The sequence below is a fragment of the Oncorhynchus gorbuscha genome, linkage group LG23, assembly GCF_021184085.1.
Source record: "Oncorhynchus gorbuscha isolate QuinsamMale2020 ecotype Even-year linkage group LG23, OgorEven_v1.0, whole genome shotgun sequence".
In the NCBI taxonomy this organism is placed as follows: domain Eukaryota; kingdom Metazoa; phylum Chordata; class Actinopteri; order Salmoniformes; family Salmonidae; genus Oncorhynchus; species Oncorhynchus gorbuscha.
The window spans coordinates 64339224-64360122 of NC_060195.1; the positions used below are offsets into that span (position 1 = coordinate 64339224).

General features: G+C 42.1%; 1 protein-coding gene across 1 annotated transcript; it reads left to right on the plus strand.

Moving 5' to 3' along the window:
* Positions 1-16811: 16811 nt before the first annotated feature.
* On the plus strand, positions 16812-19867 carry LOC124010386 (transcription factor Sox-1a-like). Its single transcript, XM_046322783.1, has 2 exons — positions 16812-18100; positions 19416-19867. Exons 1-2 carry the CDS (start codon positions 17114-17116, stop codon positions 19443-19445), a joined length of 1017 nt encoding a protein of 338 aa, XP_046178739.1. The 5' UTR covers positions 16812-17113; the 3' UTR covers positions 19446-19867.
* Positions 19868-20899: the final 1032 nt, after the last annotated feature.

Sequence of the window (20899 nt, forward strand, 5' to 3'; positions counted from 1 at the left end):
CCCCCCCCTCTTCCACCTAAAGTGCAGCAGGTATATGTTTTTTCTTTCCTCTGGGGGGGGGGGGGTAATTGACAGCCTTGGGGGTAAGGAGAGGGGGGGTCATTTGGAGTGTGTCGGATGAGCAGGGAGAGTGTGACAAGGTCTTGACGTGTCTTGACAGGTTTGGTTAAGTGAGACTGTCTTCAAAGTTAATCAAGTGATCTCTGACACTGGATTAGGTGCTGCTGTAGATCTTCTGGATTAGGTGCTGCTGTAGTCCTTCTGGATTAGGTGCAGCTGTAGACCTTCTGGATTAGGTGCTGCTGTAGACCTTCTGGATTAGGTGCTGCTGTAGACCTTCTGGATTAGGTGCTGCTGTAGACCTTCTGGATTAGGCGCTGCTGTAGTCCTTCTGGATTAGGTGCTGCTGTAGACCTTCTGGATTAGGTGCTGCTGTAGACCTTCTGGATTAGGTGCTGCTGTAGACCTTCTGGATTAGGTGCTGCTGTAGACCTTCTGGATTAGGTGCTGCTGTAGACCTTCTGGATTAGGTGCTGCTGTAGTCCTTCTGGATTAGGTGCTGCTGTAGGCCTTCTGGATTAGGTGCTGCTGTAGTCCTTCTGGATTAGGTGCTGCTGTAGACCTTCTGGATTAGGTGCTGCTGTAGTCCTTCTGGATTAGGTGCAGCTGTAGACCTTCTGGATTAGGTGATGTTGTAGTCCTTCTGGATTAGGTGCTGCTGTAGTCCTTCTGGATTAGGTGCTGCTGTAGACCTTCTGGATTAGGTGCTGCTGTAGGCCTTCTGGATTAGGTGCTGCTGTAGTCCTTCTGGATTAGGTGCTGCTGTCGACCTTCTGGATTAGGTGCTGCTGTAGGCCTTCTGGATTAGGTGCTGCTGTAGTCCTTCTGGATTAGGTGCTGCTGTAGTCCTTCTGGATTAGGTGCTGCTGTAGACCTTCTGGATTAGGTGCTGCTGTAGACCTTCTGGATTAGGTGCTGCTGTAGTCCTTCTGGATTAGGAAAAGTGCATGCTTTCAACAAGGAGGAATGACTCCTTTCTACCGGTCTATATGTATGTGATTGTTAACGGTATTTGATGAATATCTCTGTAAATATTCCTTCTCTGTAATATTTCTATGGGTAAATCACAAACCCATAACGTACTACATTCTTATAGCTGCTCTGTGTTAGTCCAGTCTTCGTGTTCGCAGTATTTATTGCCATTTGATTTGTAATGATTCAAAGAAAGAGTGATTTCTTGCATGAAGTGGCTGCTAGGAGCCAACTAGGATTTGATTGAAAATGAAACAAATTATAAAATATGTATACAATGATTTAATCAATCTTGTATTTTATGAAAATAGTTATTGGTTAACTGAAACTAACTATATTATTATAAGCATATCTAAGAGCCTCTTGTTCTTCCATTTTGCTTCAATAATAAATACTCTACTAAATGTTACTTCAGTCTATATTCTTTTCAAAAGATGCATTTTGATCATCTGGATAAAAAAAGAACCTAAAGATGAATCAGGGCATATCTTGATTTCCAAATGAGTTTAAAGGTCACATTATGAGAATGGCAACCAGAGGGCATGCTTTCATCCTCCCCGGCTTCTGAAGGCATCTTAGAGGCAGTAAGGGCCGCTCATGAACAAAGAAAGGAGTGCAGTGAGAAAGAAAGGAGTTGTGAGGATGGGAAGGAAAGGGCAGGTGTAAAAGAAGGAGCTTTGAAACCAGCAGGTCTTGGCTGGAAGGATGACCTCATTTAGAATGCTGGAAGGATGACCTCATTTAGAATGAGAGGAGTCTGTAGTGGCGATAGCAAGAGAGCCACCCAGCTGGGCCTGCTCAGCGAGCTCCGCTCTGAGGCCCACCACAGGGAACACCATGAAAATACACACACACGCAAGCACACATACACCAGTCCCCTGCAACCTCACTCCCCAGCCTCCCAGGCCCTTTATTTACCCAAAGGAAAGGGCCCACAGCGGCCGCCACATAGACGGGGGGGCTGGGACTTCAAATCCACTCCAACACGATGGAGTGAAGGGGAGAGGAGGATTGGAGGAGGGCAAAAAGAAAGAAAGAAATGAAGGTGAGTTTGGGTCCCTAATTTGGCCCAGGGGATATAGGGAGAGAGGGAGAGGTGCCCAGGTCCAATATTTAGGCTGGGAGACAGGGTTAGACACAGAGCTCCAGCAGAGCCCCAGCCCCCCAGGCCCCCCAGGAGGAAGCGGAGGTCAGGGGGAAACGCAGCTTTTTATTTGTGTTGTTACCGCGTCAGATCCAATTTGCAGCTCAGTCAGGAGGGGGTTAAATGAGATTACCAGCTTTGGACACTGTCACCAGACTCTGCTGTCACTGCTGTTGCTAGCTGCTGGGCATGCTAAATGACTATTTAATAGTCAGCTGTTTTAGCTCTTTTGAGATAGCCAGGCTGGCAGAAGGGCTGGAAAAAGCACTAGTCAGCAACAGTTTGGAATTGGGGGATTTTGTTTGTTTGAATTCTGCTACTTTTCACTTTTTTGTAACCTGTTTTATGTCTCAAATGAATAAGAATAGTTCAAATAGACACTCATTGGCCTTGGTTGAGTGAACAGACATGTTCTCAATCCCATTTAATGTGTGGGTTTAAATGTCAGCACTGTTCATACCCCTGACATATTTACCCTTGTGAGTAGTATGTTCACTTTCTCCCAGTGTCCATTGAGATTCTAAATCTCACACCAATTTTGCTGTATTCTTTGACTCTGTAGTTACCGTAGGTTTGAGTTATATAGGTGGGATTATGATAGCATGGTTTGGGGAGGAAGTGGCTGTGGTTGGGGAGACATGGGTAGAGGGGGAAAGGGGGCAGTGGGATTGACATAAATCCTGTCGGTGGTGTATCATCGCTCATAATCCTTTAATCCCTCTTCGCCAGGGTCGCCTTCGCCAGGGCCCTCCTCCTAATAACCATAATCTCATTACACAACAAATCAAAACTTTCCTATTTATCTGCAGATTTCAAATGAAACTAATAAGGCTTCACCCATACAGTCCTCTGTCCCCCTGTTACCACCACCACCACCACCCCTCCGCCCCCCCCCAAAACCCTAATCATATTTCTGCCTATCTAAAAGCAATCAGTGATTGTGTTAGCTACGGAGTACGGAGCGCTACTGACAATACCAGGGGAAAGGAAAGAGCCCAGCTGGACTAATTAAATTAAATGCTAGGCTGCCAGAGCTTCGTCGCTCCTATCGCTAGCTCTCCCTCTCAGTCTCTCTCTCTCTCTCTCTAGCTTGTAGCTTGTACCGTGCAGGCCTGGTGAGAAGGGGTGCAGAATTAATAAGCATTACGGTGCGATGCGGGAGATGATATCATAATGGAAGCAGAGCTTTGATGTGAAGAGTCCCTCATTGAAATTCAATGTACCATAATGTACCATAGTGACAGATGCCGTGGAGATGTGTGGTAGCCGCTGGGCCAACCAAAGAGAGGCCTTTGGAGTATCTGTTTCTGGTTGGGGGTTTTGCTTTTAATGTGTGCGTGAATGGGCACAGGTGTGGTAGCACAGGCAGTGTTGAGTTGTTGGTTTGGGTTTGTGTTTCTGGACACAGGTCTGGTTGGTAAGACAGGCAGTGTTGAGTTGTTGGTTTGGGTTTGTGTTTCTGGACACAGGTCTGGTTGGTAAGACAGGCAGTGTTGAGTTGTTGGTTTGGGTTTGTGTTTCTGGACACAGGTCTGGTTGGTAAGACAGGCAGTGTTGAGTTGTTGGTTTGGGTTTGTGTTTATGGACACAGGTCTGGTTGGTAAGACAGGCAGTGTTGAGTTGTTGGTTTGGGTTTGTGTTTCTGGACACAGGTCTGGTTGGTAAGACAGGCAGTGTTGAGTTGTTGGTTTGGGTTTGTGTTTCTGGACACAGGTCTGGTTGGTAAGACAGGCAGTGTTGAGTTGTTGGTTTGGGTTTGTGTTTCTGGACACAGGTCTGGTTGGTAAGACGGGTAGTGTTGTTGGTTTGGGTTTGTGTTTCTGGACACAGGTCTGGTTGGTAAGACAGGTAGTGTTGTTGGTTTGGGTTTGTGTTTCTGGACACAGGTCTGGTTGGTAAGACGGGTAGTGTTGTTGGTTTGGGTTTGTGTTTCTGGACACAGGTCTGGTTGGTAAGACGGGTAGTGTTGTTGGTTTGGGTTTGTGTTTCTGGACACAGGTCTGGTTGGTAAAACGGGTAGTGTTGTGGGTTTGGGTTTGTGTTTCTGGACACAGGTCTGGTTGGTAAGACAGGTAGTGTTGTTGATTTGGGTTTGTGTTTCTGGACACAGGTCTGGTTGGTAAGACAGGTAGTGTTGTTGGTTTGGGTTTGTGTTTCTAGACACAGGTCTGGTTGGTAAGACAGGCAGTGTTGTTGGTTTGGGTTTGTGTTTCTGGACACAGGTCTCGTTGGTAAGACAGGTAGTGTTGTTGGTTTGGGTTTGTGTTTCTGGACACAGGTCTGGTTGGTAAGAAAGGAAGTGTTGTTGGTTTGGGTTTGTGTTTCTGGACACAGGTCTGGTTGGTAAGACAGGTAGTGTTGTTGGTTTGGGTTTGTGTTTCTGGACACAGGTCTGGTTGGTAAGACAGGTAGTGTTGTTGGTTTGGGTTTAGGTTTGTGTTTATGGACACAGGTCTGGTTGGTAAGACAGGTAGTGTTGACTGGCGATGAGAGCGATTCACACTCAACTTTGAGATGTCTGTGGTGCTCCTTAAGTTAAGATAAGTCTGGCGACGATTTTCAACTGAGAATGGCACTGCAGTCAGGGAGTAAACATCACTTTCCTATAGCAGTAACAGTTGCGTTTCTCACGACAGACATATTCATACTGTGTTTTCCAAGACATATATCCATATATAATGACATAAATATATTTTCTCCGAAACTGGGCCTTCTGGCAATTTATCCTGAGACGACTCTGAGAAATCCGACCGTACATGTTCCCCATTTTTCCTCTCACACTCCCGCTGAGAGCGAACCGAACCGCCGAGCAGTGGTCGGACTAATAGATGCCGCAAAAGTGCATTAGCTAATAAGCATGTAAGCAGCAAAGTGGTTAACAGGGATACTTTCTCTCTCTCCCCTCCAGACTGGCACATAGCAACCATTATGCCTTCTCTCTCTGAGTGCAAAGAGCTTTTAATATAGCCTCTGACCCAGGGTGACGAGACGTCGACAGAAAGACTCTCGGTCCTAGTTTGGGGCTTCGTTCTCTGCCCATTATGGTCGCGGCCTATTACTTGAGTAATGAGTGACATGAGGTCTAATTATAAATATGCTTGGAGATGCTGGGTTATTAAATGTAAAGAGCTAGCTGGCAGTGCCATTAACAGGGCTCCGCTAAGTGATGTCTGTGAACTGCTAAAAAGCCCTCACATTCATTACATATCAATCAAAGAAGGTGTAGTGATTAATTGATGAACGACTGAGACAATACTTAACAGCCCCTCAAAAAGCACTTCTGTAACAACATTAGAAAATTAGTAAAAATTGGAGGGGAAAATGAATATTCTGTAGGGGAGTATGGGGAAAGATGAGCTATTTTTTACATTTAGCATCACTCTATCAAGGGAAATATAGTATTCTTTCTAACAAATATATCTACATATATTTCAGGTTGTTGTGTCCCTGGAAATAATCAGAATTCATGTAAAAATGTCTTGGCAAAACTTAATCCGGGTATAGGGTAAGGTGAGCCGCCAAGGGGTAAGTGGGTGATGATGTCCTGTGACAGTGGGTGATGGTGCTGGTAGGTCAACGTTTAATTCATGGAATGGGGATGAGGTATATCGTATATCTTAAATGTATGCCTACATTCTCAGATAGATCTCTCTGTTCAATATCACTTATCCTTTCCATTTTGTGGCCAGTTGTCTGGGACAGGGGTGTTATTTCCATCTGCCAATTCACAGGCAAGTTCTCTACATCTGAGGCTACTAAGGCCATGAAACTGGTCCGCAAAATTCTTGCTATGTTTAGGCAAGCTCAGACTCCATGTCATCAGATAGGGCTGTGTGTGCCTCTGCTACTCTAGTGTAGCCTCTCTTTCACACAGGCAGATGTTCATTGGATTTTTTTGTCAATGCAACTCTTCACTGTCATTCAGTCTATTTGTTCATCCCTTGCAGCTGCTCAAACTGACTTTTTCTTCCCTTCTCTCAATTCCTTGGCTGCTCTCTGAAGAACCTCAAGGGGGCAAGACCCTTGCTTGTTTTACTTTTGTATACACATATGCATGACACATTGCAGAAATACTACGCATATTATGCATAAAGCTGACCAAATATAATCCTGATTTGTGCTGGTACGGTGGCCATTGGCTCAAACAATTTGACTATATTAGCCCACACAGCTACAAGGATGCACATTCATTCTAGGTTTAGGACCTCATATTATAGTTTATAGAGACCCCAACTGATGTATAAAACTATCTTAAAACCATCTACTTTGGTTTAGATACAAAAGTCATGAAACCTATAACACAAGAAATTAATTTGACTTTATCAAAATGAGTTGTTGGACCTAACTTGCTTATGACTTTTTCCATGTAGGTACTTCCTTCATAGACCCCATTACATGATGACCTCTTCCTAAACATTTGGTCACATGATTCATTTTGTGTATGGTTTCCTGGAAACAAGGGGTGCCTCAACTAACCCTTTGGCTCAACTTACCCCACTCTCCCTAGCATATCTGTACTAAATCTCTCTGTGCATTCTGAAGGTATGGTGTCAGATTATTATAGAAAGAACACCTGAAGCTCCTTTTGAAGCCTGGATCTTTCTGAACTCTCAGGGTACGTCTATGGTATTAATGGATGACTGTCAAATAACAGCTCATGAATAAATATACATTTTAAAAGGACTAGTGGCCATACTATAGTACCCTTAAACTCAACTCTGGACCTCGAAGCCAGTTCCCCTGCATTTTTTAATTGTTCCACTCTAATTAGGGATTTAGACCTGGGACACCAGGTGTGTGCAATTAAGGATCAGGTAGAACAGAAAACCAGCAGGCTCTGGACCTCGTAGGGTCAGAGTTGAGTACCCCTGCTATAGTACAATATCTATTTAAGAATTCAGTTATATTATATGAAACCCTTAGGTGAAAATTGTACGGTGTATTGGTTGCAAAACAGGTTGAGTTGGAAATACAGTATATATCGGTATATTCAGTGTATATACTGTATTAATATACTGGTGTACTTAAACAGTATATAAACAAGAACTTCAGTTACATAGATGACATGATCTATCTATCTATCTATCTATCTATCTATCTATCTATTTATCTATCTATCTATCTATCTATCTATCTATCTAAACCATTCAAGAGCCATAGAATGACATTGACCTTATTGTAAATTGAGTTCAATAAACAAGGACAGAAAGCTCAACATGAAGAACGAAGCACTGGGATTTTCTTTTTGTCATGAACAATGTTTTCAGATACATTGCGTGCACTTTGACGGTACATGGAGAGTTGACCTTGAGTCAGGAAGAGAACATCTTCTGTTCTGTTTTGGTGGACCGTACTAGATTCAGGAGCCACTGTTGCAGTGGTTAAACACAGTTTTTGGGATGTGCTTTGTTAAACTTTTTTCTCTTATTTACACAGCTAACTTTTTCATGAATGGACCAGATCACTTGGAGTTCAATTCACACTCAGAATGTGCCACAGTCACATTCAACACTATGTAGTGACTTTTTAAGGTCCTTGTCCAAGAACAGGTGTAGAACCAGTCAAGTGTTGATCTGTTCAGATTCCTATGTGCTGCAAAGTGTATGGATTATTCGTTACCAAAGTACGACAGACAGACAGACAGACAGACAGACAGACAGACAGACAGACAGACAGACAGACAGACAGACAGACAGACAGACAGACAGACAGACAGACAGACAGACAGACAGACAGACAGACAGACAGACAGACAGACAGACAGACAGACAGACAGACAGACAGACAGACAGACAGACAGACAGACAGACAGACAGACAGACAGACAGACAGACAGACAGACAGACAGACAGACAGTGAACCTGATGCATATGAGCTTTGGCAGTATTTCAAAATTCATATTCCACAATATTTGTGCTTTCGGAAAGCTTTCAGACCACGTTTTCCACATTTTGTTATGTTGTTATGTTACAGCCTTATTGTAACAGTTGTCGGTGGAAGAAGGTGAGGACCAGAGCGCAGCGTGGTACATGTTCATGTTATTTATTTAAACGGAACACTTTCAAACAAAGAAACAAAAAAAGCACAACCGAAACAGCTCCGTCACACTAACCAGAAAATATAATCACCCACAAATCAAGGGTGAAAACAGGCTGCCTAAGTATGGTTCTCAATCAGGGACAACAATTGACAGCTGCCTCTGATTGAGAACCATACCAGGCCAAATACAGAAATACCAAATCATAGAAAAAAGAACATAGACTGCCCGCCCAACTCACGCCCTGACCATACTAAAACAAAGACATCACAAAGGAACTAAGGTCAGAACGTGACACTTATTCTAAAATTTATTAACTTATATTTTTTTCCTCATCAATCTACATACAATGCCCCATAACGACAAAGCAAAGAATCTCTAAATTTTGCAAATGTATAAAAATAAAAATAAAATGAAATAACTTACTTACAGAAGTATTCAGACCCTTTGCTATGAGACTCGAAATTGAGCTCAGGAGTATCCTGTTTCCATTAAGCATCCATGAGATGTTTCTACAACTTGATTGGAGTCCACCTGTGGTAAATTCAATTGATTGGACATGATCTGGAAAGGCACACACCTGTCTATATAAGGTCCCACAGTTGACAGTACATGTCAGAGCAAAAACCAAGCCATGAGGTCAAAGGAATTGTCCATAGAGTTCCGAGACAGGATTGTGTCGAGGCACAGATCCGAGAAAGGGTTCTGCAGCATTGAAGGTCCCCAAGAACACAGCGGCCCAATCATTCTTAAATAGAATAAATTTGGAACCACCAAGACTATCCTAGAGCCAAACTGAGCAATCGGGGGAGAAGGGCCTTGGTCAGGGAGGTTACCAAGAACCCTATTTGTCACTTTTACAGAGCTCGAGAGTTCCTCTGTGGAGATGGGAGAACCTTCCAGAAGAACAAACATCTTTGCAGCACTCCACCAATCAGGCCTTTATGGTAGAGTGGCCAGACGGAAGCCACTCCTCGGTAAAAGGCACATGACAGTCCGCTTGGAGTTTGCCAATAGGCACCTAAAAGACTCAGACCATAAGAAACAAGATTCTCTGGTGTGATGAAACCAAGATTGAACTCTTTGGCCTGAATGCCAAGCACCATGTCCGGAGGAAACCTGGCACCATCCCTACGGTGAAGCATGGTGGTGGAAGCATCATGCTGTGGATGTTTTTCAGCGGAAGGGACTGGGAGACTAATCAGGATCAAGGGAAAGAAGAATGGAGCAAAGTGCAGAGATATCGTTGATGAAAACCTGCTCAGACTGGGGTGAAGGTTCACCTTCCAACAGGACTACGACCCTAAGCACACAGCCAAGGCAACACAGGAGTGGCTTCGGGACAAGTCTCTGAATGACCTTGAGTGTCCCAGCCAGAAGCCTGGACTTGAAGCCGATCAAACATCTTTGGAGAGACTTGAAAATAGCTGTGCAGCAAAACTCCCCATCCAACCTGACAGAGCTTGAGAGGATCTGCAGAGAAGAATTGGAGAAACTCCCCAAATACAGTTGTGCCACGCTTGTAGTGTCATACCCAAGAAAAATCGAGGCTGTAATCGCTGCCAAATGTGCTTCAACAAAGTAATGAGTAAAGGGTCTGAATAGTTATGTAAATACAACATTTACTTTTTTAATTTGTTATACATTTTCAAAAAAGATGGGTTATTGTGTGTAGATTGATGAGGGGAAAAAACGATTTAATACATTTTAGAATAAGGCCGTAACGTAACAAAATGTTGAAAAAGTTAAGAGGTCTGAATACTTTCTGAATGCACTGTATATGTGTAGTGTAGCTCTATACAGTAACCGAGCACAATAAGAAGGAAACTTCATATTAAGTGTTGGCAAGAATTGAATTAAACCTATAAAACACATGTTAAAAATTAGAGAGCCGTGTCCATGACAACAACATGTCTTCTGGCTACGGGCCTACATGTTCTCACTCTCAGCCCTGTCAATGCTCTTAAATCCAGCAGGAGCTGACATCTGCTGCGACAGCAAGCTTACACAAACTGCTCTGCGAAAACGGCCTTTGATGCCATTAGCCCCTGCCGGGCGCTAACATGTTGTTTCTAGGAGCTTCAGCTGATGCTACAACACAGGGGAGAGACAGGGGAGAGACAGGGGAGAGAAAGGCTGTGGGCTTAGAGATTCCACAGCTAACAGGGGGGGTGAAGCCAGAGAGGCAGAAGAGAGCTGTGAACATCCCCGTGTGCTTATCTATCCAGGGTGCTTTGATCCTCCAATGAGAGCTGGGGGTGGGGGTGGCTGCTGCTCCATGTTAGGGCTCAATAGGCATCACTCTCGGAACATAGAAATACACTTAATAGAATGACCCTTCACATTTTTTTAAGTGTCCTGTTGTAGACTTGGAAACATTTGATGAATCCAAGTCTACAACAGGTCTCAGAATCGAGTGGATTTCTAGGTGTTCTTCACTTGCAGTAACTTCACCATGTTGGGTTAACAGTGAAACGTGGTGTTGCTACAGCTGTGTATTTTCTATTTGTTCCATACTACATATATTGACACATATTGATAATACCACGGAGAGGAACCTTTAGCAGTAGGTTCAACTGTGGCTTTTTTTCTTTGACCCTAATAGCAGGGGCTGCTCCCCTGTTTGATTTACGGTGCCCTTGAACACCATTTGTTCAATGGCTTTTAGAGGGGGCTCGTGAGGGTTGATGTGTCTGAATATGGTTGGGGACGGAACAGGCCACTCCTGCTTTTACGCGTTTGTCTCCCTCTTTTCTAGATGCCTCCACGCCTGACCCCAAATGCCCTGCCTCTTAGCAACAAAGCAGTAGATAGGCGCTTCATGGGGGACCATTACACTGAGTACTCTGAACAGCGACAACGCAGGCCTTGATCGAGACGGGAAAGTGGAGCGACAGACATAAAAGCAGAACTGTGTGCTTTAGCCTACATGGACCAGCTCTCTGATGAAAATGTATTTTCTCTCAGGGAGTCTAACCTGGCTAAATTAAGATTACATGGAAATATGAGTATTATGATCAATGCTCTTCAGCACGACATTAACGGTACTCAAAGATGTACTCAAACTAAAGACTCATACTGGTACCTGTAAATAGGCCCGGAGGCATGAGAAAAGGCTTTGAAACCAGAGAATGCCAATGTCACCAACTCCGTTGGAGCAGTCCATCCTATAAATTGTCTAAAAGGAATTGGCCATATTATAAAGTGATGATTCATTCGAATTTCAAATTGTGTCAAGCACAACCTCTCATTGTGTGTAGTCTGAAGTGAAACTATCCCTTCAACATGAGGCATGATGGGTAAAAGGTACTTCAGTGAGTGGACTGTGAGCTCACTGAAGTGCCTTGAAGGACTGAGATAAACGTCTATTGGTTATATTTCTATATCTCCTGTCTCCTGTGTGAAATAGACAAATGCCATGGGCCTGTGTGGACCAAACAAGGCTAAATTAGGTGAATGAAATAGGACTCTATAAATGTCTATGGATAATGGGATACACATTCAGTCTGCTTCAGTTCAGTCTGCTTCAGTTCAGTCTGCTTCAGTTCAGTCTGCTTCAGTTCAGAATGCGATAGAGACATGTGAGACTTTTAGCCCCCAAGGAAATAGCATATGACTGTCATTTTCACAACGGGACATATTTAAAAACAGATTGCAGACATGTCAAAGCTAACTGCCATCACCTGCCAGGGGTTGTAAATGTCAACAACAAGAAATAAACACTTATCAACAAAGAGTAAGCAAACACTTATCAACAAAGAGTAAGCAAACACTTATCAACAAAGAGGAAACCCTATAGAGGAGAAGGTGGAATTGTTGATTCATAAACCCAGTGAAGACGGTACCAAGAGAACAGTTATTGGAGCTCAAGAATGTTAAGACTAGAGGCTCCAAGACATTTGTCTCTTGATATTCTCAGAGCATGTAAAAAGTACATTAATATAAGGTTACTGAAATATCCGTTTGTATTTTTGCAGTTGCAAACCTGAACATTACGGATTATGGATAATCTCCTGTCACAAAATACAGGATGACTGTAACCCATATAGTCTGAGGTTATGTTATGATAATAAAATCGTACAAATTCCCAACAGGGACGAAACAGACGTATAGCCTAACAGTAGAGCTGAATAGGATGAATCGGCTGGTTTCTTACGGTGAAAAGGATGGTGTATACAGTTGGTACTCCGGCTCCCTCGTCGAGCTCCCCAACTCCCAGCTGTCTTCACACCAGTGATTTGTTTTCATTCATCCTTCGGCAGGGAAGGAACCAAGAAGGAAGACACGAAAAGCGGTCAGATAGATTTGAATACCCACGGAAATTCAATTTCGAGAGAAACAACTATTTTGAATTGTCCATTAGATATTTCAATTATTTTATTTTCTTCTCGTGTCCTGTCAGTATGGGGTGTGAGTGAATTTGTGTTGGACATGCCCATCAAGAACACTGATGAATAGTTGAATTATATTTCTTTATTTATTTATTTTAAAATATATATTTTTAAATATGGGGATATTTTCAAAAATTCTTTAGAGTGAGACTATAGAGCTAGAATTCACATGACTTGGATCCCATTGAAACGATACCTTTATTTCCTCCAGTCTGTTATGTATAATGAGTAATGAAGTCGCCTCATGACAGACAAACCGCCACAAATAATGGCATCATTAGTGTGTGTGTGGGGGGGGGGGTACCTTGCTGCTTGGAGTATTATAGTCATAATGGGTGTATAATGTATAAATGTAATAACATACTATAAGTGCCCAGACAGGATAAATTCCAACAATAAAGTTCGTCATAATACCGGTTTAAAATCCATAGAAAACTCGAATAAATAGAAACGTGATCATTTTTTAAATATGGAAATACATTTTTTTAATACATGTAAAGTTCTAAGAATAGCAAATGTTCTAGCTCTATCCTATGTTGTGGGTGTTCATGATGGGCGCTGTGTTGGAGGACGGAATAGAGCAACACACAGATGTAGGCTAAAACTCGCAACATAGTAGCATGCGCCCCTGTTATCCACATCCGCCCCGACGTGCCAATTATCTTCCCAAAACTCGCTGAGAGGCGACAGAGGCACCTGACAGATGTTGACCGTTTAAAGCCGCGCATTCTCGCGAGTTCAAGAGACACTCCACGTGCACTTTAGGGACGGGATGAAACGGAGAGACCGCACTTTAGCAGCATCGGATGAAGGTTTTGGAACAAGCTCTTGTCAATGGTTAAATACTGACAGAAGAAGAAAAGTATTCAGAAATATGATGAGGATTTTTCCTACTCAGTCTAATTCCAAATGTTGATGCCAAAGACATTTTTTTTTTTAACAGACTTTGATTTTGGGGAAATACTTGGAAAATACTTTGAAACTGATTTACCAAACTGATGTGTTTTCAGCCCGAACAGCAACACAAACATTAATTAGCATGACCTTTTCATTTGCATTTGAATCGATAAAAAGCACAGAAATCATTCATTGAATCATTATTCAAAAGTGTTGGAAGGCCATAGTAATATGATAACAATAGCGTAATAATAATAGCCATTAATAACACAATAATCATAATAATCATTGGGTATAAAATGCATCTGTATTTTGTATGCTTTATTTTAGTTTTTTGATCGATTGTTCAATGTTTACAGTAACAATAGCAGGAAAGCACATTTAATGGGAAGCTCATTTAAGGTGGCGGTTAAGCGTTGGACCAGCGCAAGGTCGCTGGTTCGAATCCCAGAGCGATTAGGTAAAAAATCTCTAAACGTGCCCTTGAGCAAGGTACTTAAACCTAATTGCTCTGGGTACGAGCGTCTGCTAAATTACTATAATGTAAATGATTCTTGTAAATATTATTTTAACTATGTCTATGATAGTGTGTACTGACAGCAAGCATCATGTATGGTCGCAGGGTTGGGTCAAATCCGTTTTCAATTCAGTCAGGTGAATTCAAATTTAATTCCTGATTCGACCTATTTATTGTCATTGGTAGACATGGAATTGACAGTGTCAAATTGCCTTAGCCGTGGCAGTTGCAGGGAGGCCTGCCTATTCATTGCAACGTATATTTGACATCTCCTTAGATAACATGTAATTTACCCAAGCTTACAATGCTGAATGTCAGGTTGACACGGGGATGGATAAGCAAATAGTCAGTGAATCGCACCTGAAAAATTGTCACTTTGATAAATCATGAATTTTCTATTTAGACCTGAGCTACATCTAGAATGTAAATATGCAGATACTGCCACTATCAACCGCGTTACAGAATTCGTCAAATTACGAATAATGTTTTGGACGTATCAGCTTCATTATTTAAAAACTCTGGCACTGTGTTTCAAGGGCTTTAATATAAAAATGTGTGTTTCGATTTGAGTTTGTATTTCGTTATTTTTCATATAGGTCTGTCTCAGTGTATAAAAAATAAAACATTCATTACTCACTAAATAGCCTGCTTTTTGGTGTGTGTTTGTTTCAGGCCTATAAGTAGCCTGCGTGTGAGAGAGACCACTGAGAGCGAGTGCAGTGCGGTAGCCTACTGTGTGTTTCAGTTCTGCGAGCGCTGTCTTTCAGCACCACGACGCGCGTTCATGGAATGTGCGCACCCGCCGAATTGAGTCTCCAGTAGACGGCGATCAAGCTCTGCCACTATAGATCCGAGCCTTTCTCCTGAAGATGTTCCTTCATACTCGGTGTCAATTGTGACCTTCTCTGTTTGGCAAAGATAATTAAAACGTATTGATACAGCAAGGTATTGGCCAATAGGACTCTATACTTGTTTTGCAATCATTCGCCCTTGTGAATTTGTGAATAATTTCTGAATAGCCACTCAAGGCCTGGTTCGAAAAAACTATTTTAGATAATTAATTGTGCATTAATGTTTTACGTTGAATAGGTTATACAATTCACAAGCATATTTTTTTGTGTAAAATATTAGATAACTGGTTGAGTTTCTGTCATTAATTAATTGATTGATGTGGAATTGGTTTGGTGGACTGCCAACCCTTGAATAGACTGTAGACAGACTTTGCTATGGGGCTATGGAAAGACAAAAACAAATGATATAGCCTTAATGAAATTAGCTGAATTTGAATCGACATAATCCACAATTACAATGTACATTTACTTTTAATCCGCCTGTCTGCATATTTGAAGACATGTCATATGAGGATGCAGTGAGATACAGGATGGGTTGGACAACTCTTCTCGTTAATTATCTTTAAAATAAAAAGTATATTTAAAAACTGTAAATAACCAATCCTCCATCTTTAAGACAATGGGAAAATAATCATATGCTTCATTATCTAAATATTGAAATAGCGTGGGCGACGGAGAGGAACAAAATGGTGCAATTTGAGGACATGTGGCAGAGAGTAGTGCACGCACAGAAAATAGAGTTGAGAACAGGTGGGTATGAGCAGGTGTGATGTCGTTGAGGTTTGTGTGTATTTTGTATGTACATGCTTTGTATTGTAAAAATAAATAAAAAACTATTTTAAAAATAAATTCGCATAATACAAAATATCTCTGAAATGTAAAGTGACGTCGTAGTTTTAAGTCTTGTTTTGTTTATTGAAGCTATTTGTTAGGTAAAATCATGAGGCAGGTCACTCAGAATTGTATGTTGTAATGTATCTGTATTTACCCTGCTTGGCCTATATACGCCCAGAGATTGCAGGGGGAGAAATGTCTCCCACAGAATAGTACATCCAGGAGAAATACTATATTGCTTTCTCTCATCATGGGTAACTCCCATGTGGTTCTAGCACAATGTCAATTGTAGCAATCCCCCCTCCACCGCTTTTAGACAAAAGGGTTTGGCTGGCACGTGCTCTGGGCGTCAGTCACCTGTTTCTTAGCAACCGGCACAACAGGAAAACACCTGTGGCTCCAAATAGGCTGCTGATAATGGGACTAGGCCTATATTTTCTCTTATTTGCAGATACCCCAAGCAAATTATCACAGAGAAATCCAAATGAAACCACATTTAGATGTTGTGTTGATTTCTCGAAGAAGGGGTTGTGTTTATTTTTGTATCTTCTCGTGTTTTATTGTGCCTTTTTCTTGTCCTGAGTTTTTATGGGCAATGGGAATTATCCTATTTCAGTGCAATATTGTGCTGATTCCAAAATGATTAGAATTGCTTTAAAACAACATCTTTCAATAGAACGAGTTCAATATTATTTCCATGTCATGAATATAGATAGACAGGCTACCAATTATAATTATGTAATCACCTGGCTATGAAATGCATATGTAGACCTAGCCTACATTCATTTTTGTATAACCAATCAATGCTATTCTCGACATATGCTTTGTTTTGGAAAGGGGGGTCACACTGTAGACCGCGGGCATCTGAATTTTGGTCTAAATCTGTCCCTTTCCCTATGCATTATCATCACGGACATTATCTTTGTAAAATAACCAAACTTGTCAAAGTAGGTTATTATTATTTACGTTCCCTTATGGGAGTTGGAGGTAACCCACTACTTGCGGGTGAGTAGCTCTAGCCCTCCTATGTCACCTGACCGCGGGACTGCATGCAAATCACGCCTTTCCTAAAGCGCCATTGGCCACCACCACCTCATTTAGTCGCTGTCAACGCGCATCATATGGTTAAGCTCGGTAACTTTACGACTATAGGCACAGAAAGTAGCTCAAAGACACGCTTTTCATCGAGCTGGTTGTGGAAAAAAACAAGAGGAGAAAACGACTAATACAGAGAAGGAAGGAAAAGTTTATCGAAGTACCTTTAATTTTGGATTGTATTTCTTCGTTCCATTTTTTTATTGATTTTTTCCGGGAGGGTTGATTTGCGCAAGTGACTGTGTGTGCCAGCAGTGTGGAGGTGCCGTGACTGAATGTTTCCGTGTATTGGTTGAAAAAGTTAACACCAGGTGAATGTATAGTATGATGATGGAGACTGACCTACACTCCCCAGTGCCCCAAACAAACACGAATTCGGGGCACACGGGAGGATCAAGCAATGGGAACAAAGTCAACCAAGACCGCGTAAAGAGACCGATGAATGCCTTCATGGTTTGGTCCCGGGGCCAACGGCGGAAGATGGCTCAGGAGAACCCCAAAATGCACAACTCCGAGATCAGCAAGCGGCTCGGCGCCGAGTGGAAGGTGATGTCCGAGGCGGAGAAGAGACCCTTCATCGACGAGGCGAAGCGGCTACGAGCTATGCACATGAAGGAGCATCCGGATTATAAATACAGACCGAGACGGAAGACCAAGACACTGTTAAAAAAGGACAAATACTCTTTGGCCGGTGGGCTGCTTACCGGGACAGGGGGTGGGGGTGTCGGTCTAGGGATGAGCCCTGGGGTCGGACAGAGGTTAGACAGTCCCGGGGGTCACGGTGGTGCATCTGCCGCCAACTACGCGCACATGAATGGCTGGGCGAACGGTGCGTACTCGGGGCAGGTGGCTGCAGCTGCGGCGGCCGCGGCCATGATGCAGGAGGCTCAGCTCGCCTACAGCCAGCACCCGGGCAGCGGGCACCACCACCACTCACACCACCACCACCCGCACAACCCCCAGCCCATGCACCGCTACGACATGTCGGCCCTCCAGTACAGCCCCATCTCGAACTCTCAAAGCTACATGAGCGCCTCTCCGTCCGGCTACGGCGGGATCACCTACACGCAGCACCAGAGCTCTGGTGTCGCCTCGTCCGGGTCGATGGGCACGCTGGGCTCTCTGGTGAAATCAGAACCGAGTGTGAGCCCTCCAGTCTCTACTCACTCGCGCGCCCCGTGTCCCGGGGACTTGAGGGACATGATAAGCATGTATTTACCGACGGGGGAAGCTGCAGGTGACCCGTCCGTTCAAAGTAGACTTCACGCGCTACCGCAGCACTACCAGAGCTCCACGACAGGGGTAAACGGAACTGTTCCATTGACACATATTTAGAAAAAGAGAGAGAGAGAAAAAAACATGACTGTGCGATAGCGCAACAAAATCACATAACCAAATATTTACCTCTTTTAGAATGTTGCTATCTCTTTGTACAGGCTATTGGTTATTGTACATTGAAGGCGAATATCTTAATTTAACAAAAAAACAATAAGAATACATTAGACAAAATGAACTTTTTCAGTGGGGTATTGTCTGTCCAGGTTTATGAAAGTAGTAGTAGGCCTAATTGCTCATTTGAGTTTACTTGCTTTCTAACTGATGGGGATGCCAAGATTTGAGACGATTTAGGTTGTGAAGTATTTACATTTTTTGTGGAAACATAACAGTTAATAAGGACATTTAAATGAGATAACCGTGTGATTAGAATGAATGTGGAAAATGTTTTTAAAAGTTTACAAGATTTCCATTCATTTCACGTTTTCTTGTTTGTAAACACGTGGGTTGCTGTATCTGAACCATTTGTTGTTGTAAAAAAAAACATGTAAATTGTGAATAAATACTAGATGAGATTGATAAGCAACTGTAAATAATTTACTAAATGCAATTCTGCCAGGAAAGAAAACAATTTTGCGTTGAGTTAAATAAATTTCCCAGATGTTTCACTGGTTATGGAAAAACGTGTTAGTTTCGTTACTTTGGATTGTATAGGTTTTCTACTTGACACAGTTTGAGTTAACAATGTTAAGGCTAATTCATATTTATATAATTCATGGAAGATTTACATGTTATATAACAAAATATCTACGAGATGCTGGCTCTAATTGGTTGTCTGTCTAAACCAACATCGGGTTAAAACGTATAGTGACTGAAATCGAGTGCATTACATATGGCAAATATGCGTAAATAAGGATGAATCAGTAATGGTGGACGTAATTACTTGTCACACAACCATGACGGTTTGATGCTCGGTTTAAGCACGAGACAGGACATCAGACAGGGTTATAGGCCTATACATTAATTTAGTTGGAAGTGCAGCAGCAATAGCTTTAATGATAATATCATGTATCATATCAGGATTCAGCATGTTTGGAATAAATATGCTCGAATATGCGATAACTGGTTTTCACTACTGAATTAAGATAGGCCCACTAGCGTTTTAATGCTCATGCATTTTTTATGTATATACATATAATGTAGGATATCATAATTATTAGCATGTCATTACTAGCATTATGCTATTGTTATTAATATGACTGATTAATCAAATAGCTGTAAAATATATATCAGATGCTCTTTGAATGTAATTTAATAATATATCATATATCTTTCGTTTTAGTACCTAAAGAAAAGGACGACGTTGTGGTAGTCGCGAGGAAGGGAACAAGACAGGCTCGAGTCACAACACCTGTTGACTTGTCTAATGTCTCGTGGGAGGAACTTCGTCTCGGTCGACTTAATGTTTTGATTTTATTTTTTTGAACGGGCTTGTTTTGATTATCTGTCCGGTGACATCTTTTTTGACCAACAGGAAGACGCTCACGCCATCGGTCAACACTAGTTCGGCCTACTGATGACAGAATCACCCCTTTTAAAATAAGTTATTTGACTGTCTGTTTATGCTCTTCTAAGATCCCATATAATTTGCCTAATAATGTCAACTTAATTGTGGACCAATTGTGATGATTTGACATGTGCGTTCTGGTTATTTCTTGATCATTGCAATATAACTATGAACCATTTTTTTTTCACATTCCCTGTTTCATGTTTGTCATTATACTCATACGTTAACTATATTTCAGTCATTTCCACATCTCGTAATGTGCGTAAAGATTTTATTTTTCATGGACATAATTATCATTTTCAAGAAAGTACAAAAATACGTGTATTGATTGGTCTAAAAGAATCTCATAAACTATAATATTCAAATGAGGGAATAAACGAAATGAGGGAATATTCTCTGCTCTCAATTTATTTCATACATTTACATTGAAATTTCAGAAAGCGTGGTTATTCAAACTTGTCCAGCACTTGCTGCAATTTTGATGGAGATGACAGACACAAACTGGAAGAATCAATGATTTTTGTTCGCGGTCCAATAAAGTAAAGTCATTGAAAAGTGGTAGGATTACAAATGAGAAGTAAAGATGCTTATTTTGTCAAGGATGCTTTCTTTAGAGACGGGGATCTTGGACCCAAACTAATCCAAATGCAATGATGTGAATGGAGTCAGATACAAAGAATATACAATTATTCATTGGTCATTTAATTAACATTCTCAATGTATCCTTGCTCACTGCTTCGCGGTATATACCAGAGACGCTGTAAAGGAGCACGTGGGGAAAAAAATCCTTTCAGCTTCAGCTAAATCTGTCTGGAGACCTGGTGTGCCATTGACATATCCTGGCCTACAGGCCTACCTCGGCAATGAAGTGTGAAGTTTTAAGGGGATAGACATAACAAGTTAACAATCGATTAGAGCGGAGTAACTGATCAATAATCGGTGTGTATATCTTCATTTACTCCGTGCGTACTCCTTTTATTTAATTTTGCAAACGCATGACTGAAGTTGATGATTGAATCAGTGTGCAGTCAAGACACCATCGCACAGTGCCTGTTTGGTTGTCATGGGGGATTAGTGTTACTGAGCGGAGTAGTGGAGAGTGTTTTGTGTAAGGTGGACAAGGATTAGAGGATCAGAAGAACTAACCCCGGGGTCAGAGGCAAAGACTTTCACATTTGCGCACCGGAAGTCCGGAACCATGACGTCAGTCCGGTTTCCCCAAGCTTCGCCAGCCATGAAGCAAGTCGCACAGGTCCGAA

Coding starts and splice junctions, on each gene's coding strand:
- LOC124010386 (XM_046322783.1), top strand. CDS start 17,114: ATGTATAGTATGATGATGGAGACTGACCTACACTCCCCAGTGCCCCAA. Junction 18,101..19,415: donor ACCAGAGCTCCACGACAGGG/GTAAACGGAACT, acceptor CTTTCGTTTTAG/TACCTAAAGAAAAGGACGAC.